The sequence below is a fragment of the Danaus plexippus genome, chromosome 7 (assembly GCF_018135715.1).
Source record: "Danaus plexippus chromosome 7, MEX_DaPlex, whole genome shotgun sequence".
In the NCBI taxonomy this organism is placed as follows: Eukaryota; Metazoa; Arthropoda; class Insecta; order Lepidoptera; family Nymphalidae; genus Danaus; species Danaus plexippus.
Genome location: NC_083541.1, coordinates 98,636 through 103,831, shown reverse-complemented (window position 1 = coordinate 103,831; position 5,196 = coordinate 98,636). Strand labels below are relative to the sequence as shown.

Sequence of the window (5,196 nt, the reverse complement as noted above, 5' to 3'; positions counted from 1 at the left end):
TTTATCTCTAGTGTCAAGATAGACTACTATTAGGCTTGTTTTGACTTTACTGTGATTACCTTGAACCAAGGAAGTGAAGTCATCGTGAACATAAATTAAGGACTCGAGCCATGCCTTCGGATCGTTAATATACATCAAACACAAGAATATATTGTAATAACTATTTATTAATCCTGTTAGTTACTACAAGTGTGTGAGAGCTGTGCGCCACTTGGCACTTGATGTTCGCTGTGAAAGAGTTGCGTTCAGTATTGATTTGAAATATATTCATAAGACCTAGAGGTCAGTCGTTTCATGTTAGCTGATGAATTATGATGACTGAGTATAGAATTCAATGGTACTTTAATCAGTTTTAATTTCAAATGTTCCTATATCTGCCTTCTTGCGGTTCATGTTAAACATTTTTCAATGGAATTAAGAAGCTTCTTATGTCAAGTGCTTAATAGCTTTAAATTCAAAATATTCAAAAGGGCAAAATTATGTCACTATTATATAATATTAGGTTATAGGCTTAATATTATTAAGAAACTGTTAATTCACAACACGTTTACATAAATAATGAGCCATCATTTAAATGAGTCGGTTTCTAATAGGCCTTACGACAAATATTTTGAAAAATCATACATACATTAATTTAATTTAAGAAGGTTAGTACGAGGACGCCGTTTCGACACCGTATATATTAATAACTATATAAACGCTTAGGGGTCTCTAAGGGACATCATTTTTCTGCCAAACATCTTCAAGACATCATGAATACTTTTGTAAGTTTTACAATGTTATCAAACATTTATGTGAATATTGTCTTTTTACAATCTTCCAATTATATAAAATTGTCTAATTCTTTCTAATTTCTATTTCCTCCTTGCAGATTCTATTTCTCGCCGTCGTGGCTTGTGTTACGTCTGACAATATCCGTGTAAAGAGAGGTTACCTCCACGGTCTCCATAGTGCTAACGGAGTTTCCAGCGGCTCTCAGGGCTACAGCTATCCAGCACCAGCGAGATATGCGGCCTCTGCTGCGATCCCCGCATTAAGCTACGCCGCTCCGGCTGCATCATATGTCAGTGTACCTTCTCTATCCCAATCCTCTTCTGGTATTTCTTACTCTTCCTCTGCAGCCTCTCACTCCTCTCCCTTAGTGTCCCCCGTTCCTGCATTACCTCTTGCTCCAGCTGTGTCCTATCCTAGTCCCGCGGTCTCTTACTCTTCTCCAATTTCTTATGCATCTCCAGCTGTGTCCCACGCCTCTTACTCAGCCCCTTCCGTCTCCTATTCCGCACCATCTGCTCAGTCGGTCTCTTACTCTTCCCCTGGGATTTCTTACCCGGCTCCCGCTGCCTATCCAGTATCTTACTCTGTACCTGCTGCCTCTTCAGTATCCTACTCTGCTCCTGCAGTCTCTTACTCTCATTCTGCAGCTTCCTATTCAGCCCCAGTAGCTTCTTCAGTGGCCTACTCTGCTCCTGTTCCCTCTCTAGGGTCATACTCTGCTCCCATAATCTCACACTCAGCCCCAGCTGCTTCGTCAGTTTCCTATTCCTCTCCTGCAATCTCTTACTCCGCCCCTGCTGCTTCTTCAGTCTCCTACTCTGCACCAGCTGTAAGCTACAGTAGACCGGCAGCCAGTTACCAGCAACTGCAGCCAGCGGTCTCCTCTCGTGTAGTAACTGTAAATAAAGTCGTTAAAGTAAAGAAAGTAGTCACTGTGCCGCAAGTAGTGAATGTACGAAAAGTCATCGAAGTACCTCAAGTAGTGTCCTTGAAGAAGGTTGTCTCCGTCCCAAACTCGAGCGGCCAGTACGCGAGCCAGTACGCGAGCCAGTACGGCGCGGGGACAGGCTATGGAAGCGGCTGGTGATGGGGTCTAGTCAATGCCAGATGTTATTGTTAATTATTTAAGTCTTTGCGTTAAACATAATAAAGATTTATTTTTTATGACACTGTCGTTTCTTTAATTTTATTATAGTACAAAACAAAATAATATATTGACCTAACAGTGATATGACAATTCATAAAAACATTATAAATAACAGAGTTATTAAACTTACTTAAAAAAAATTATTAAAAACAAACTGTCGCAATGTAACAAATATTAGTTGAAGTAATTTAATAATTAAATCAACAATTCTCAAGCATTTGTTAACTTTGTAATGCACGAGTCATAGCGTCAGTGTTGTAAATATGAAATATTACGATTCTTCTAAAGTCGCACTTAAATAAAGCAAAGTTTGACTAAAATAGATGTTACATGTTAGAATAATTTCATCAATAACTTATAGCATTCGAGTGAAGACGAAATTAAGTCATTTTAAAGTACACAACGATTTTCAAAATAATTTTAAGCTCATATTTTTTGCTTTTAAGTTAAGAAAGTAAATTTTCTGTTTGTCTGTAACCAAACGGGTCGATTGAAGTGCGGTCACTGACCTTGAACGAGTTTTAATCATTTACTCGGTCAAGGTTGTGTGAGATGATCGCCCTCGTCCGATTATAACAATATTATAGTGGGAAATAGTTGTGAGCTGATACATGGACAAAAACATAATTATTAGTAAGGTGTTTCATATAAATATTCATCAGGTATCATTGACTCCCTCACTCGCCTGTCTTTATTACACAATACCGCGTAAGACTCGTCACACTGATGTAAACATTTAATCTTGTAAAGATTATTGAATATGTGGTTGGTAAAAGTGATACAAGTTTCGTCCGTCCACCCGCCGCTTGAACACCTCTACCTGTGTTGATATAATTAGCTCCGTTTACTTTCATGACGACTAATTGTTACTGTAACCATGAGGTTCTTATATGTTTAATAAATAAAAAATAACTAGAGCGAGTGATGAATGTGTCTGTACGCTTAATGTGAGTCGGCATCGTCACAATGCGCACTGAACGTTAAGAGAATTAACGTAGGTTAGTGAAGGAGAAACGTGAAATGCCTCGTCAGTAGTGCGACGATGAGAGCACTAATCTGATTTCAAAGAAAGACATTATTTAAGTTTATATAAAAATAAAAAATCTATTATTTCATATTTAATATGTATATATATATAATATGTAAGAATATATATGTGTATATATATATATATATATTTTGATAAACTTCATAAAAAATTAAAAGTTTAATATCATCCTCGGTTCGTGTAAATGTAAAAAGCTGTTTTTTTTTCAATATCTCCTGGTTATATTTTTCGCAACATTTATAATATAATCAACATTTGCCCCGGGTCTGTTTACTCGTTCTAACCACACAACACCCGCCATTCTAATCTATTTTATTTTTATACTCAAATTTGAATAATACAGATTTATAAAAACAATACGATCTACAGATTGTGTTACCTTTCTGTAGTCCATTTACCCATCTTCATATTGATCATTGCTTATAATAAGAGAGAGCCTACATTAATATATTTTTTGATGTATATGAGCCGTTATTTCTCAATAATTCAAGTTGGTGGTAAAAGTGATACAAGTATGAAGGAGTGTTGTGCCGGGTCTTTCGTCCGTCCACCCGCCGCTTGAACACCTCTACCTGTGTTGATATAATTAGCAGCGGTTACTTTCATGACGACTAAATGTTACTGTAACCAGCTCTATATGTCGTCATTTGTGTCACAATTTTGATAATAAACGAGTGAACTTACTTCATATCGGAATTTTCCTCGCTTATATTTAATAACTTGTAAATATTGTTTACTCCGCGTACGTCTCGAATCTTCGACGTAACTTTGTCTGTTCCAGTTACTAACATTATTTATGATAACATTATTTCTTGTTATTATCAATGTCTTAAACAAGAACACATTCATATTATATATTACTGCTGTTATAAAAAGCCTTCGACCGTTTGAAAACCAAAGAGTTATAAACAACAACGACTGCTCTAAATATATACGATTATAAAAACCTGACCCTAACCTTTCAATATGTTGGAGCCGGTTCATAAGTTCATTCAAATGACACATTCAACTTCCTGTAAACACTGCCTTAAAGACAAAAGTTTCTTCGCCAAATTGACTATTTTTGTATGTAGGTATGTTTATGAATAATGTTCAAACCATACATATGTATGAAGTACTTCGCGTTGTTGGTCGCTGACCGTCACCTTGTGCCGACGCTCTTCTTCTCACCTCAACATAATATATTCAATGAGGTTAATAATTAATTATTTGATAACGAACATTATGTCATGACCTACTTCCTCTTGTCGTAGGCTTCGGTAGGTTTTGTATGAGCTTTCTCGATACGAATTACCTATATACCTTCTATAAAAATTAGCTTTTCTCCATTCAACTTTTATGTAACTGGGAAATGAAAAAACGGCTTTTATATAAAGAGTTCAGACGGAATAACAGTGAATGTAACAAAACATTACCTTAATCTTATTGTAGTAATGCCTTTTCTTAAATTACAGTAACCCCTGGAGGCCTGTCTAGAACATTCTATCAAGATTTATATAACAACCTGCTTAAAAGTTTTGAAACTTATTCCTTAGAAAATATACAAAGAATGCAAAGAGCATTGTTTCCGTCTGTGCGATTAAAACAAAAAAAGTGAATTATCACAGAGCATCCAACTGTTGTCAATAACAACAAACAACTTCATAGAAATTTATTTTGAGTTCTCTTTATACAATCAGGAGGTCTGAGGATTCGTTACTTTCCATTATAACATTCATAAATCAAAGAAACGTCAAACATAAATGTGTTTCATATTATGACTCTGAAATCTTTAGCATTGACATCTATGAAACAGTTTTCGTTATAATTAACTTCTCATTGCAGCAATTCCTAAAATTTATCAACATATCTATTAACACTGAAGCCAACGAAAATCTAACGATATAATATAAGTTATACTCATGCGTCCACCTTGAGTAAACGGTGGTTAAAACCTGAAACTTACTGTTTGACCCTGGCGCAGAGTGGTTAAGTTCTAAAAACGTATTGTCAGTCTGAAAAACACTTTTCATAATAAAAAAGTCTAAACAAACATGCACTTCCACCATCTGTTAAAAATGTCCTTATCTATATGAATATTGTGATGTTAGTCACATCGCTGCCTTGAAAGCGATGTTTACGACCTCCTCTGTGATCTGTAATATAATTTATGAATGAATATTTGGAAACTGTTATACTGAATACTAATAATAAATGATTTTGGAATAAAAAATAAAAAAACAAACGT

General features: G+C 35.5%; 1 protein-coding gene across 1 annotated transcript; it reads left to right on the top strand.

Annotated features, from left to right (window-relative positions):
* Positions 1-727: 727 nt before the first annotated feature.
* Positions 728-1,941, top strand: LOC116770601 (cuticle protein 16.5-like). Its single transcript, XM_032662145.2, has 2 exons — positions 728-764; positions 872-1,941. The coding sequence occupies exons 1-2, from the start codon at positions 753-755 to the stop codon at positions 1,859-1,861; spliced, it is 1,002 nt and encodes a 333-aa protein (XP_032518036.2). The 5' UTR covers positions 728-752; the 3' UTR covers positions 1,862-1,941.
* Positions 1,942-5,196: the final 3,255 nt, after the last annotated feature.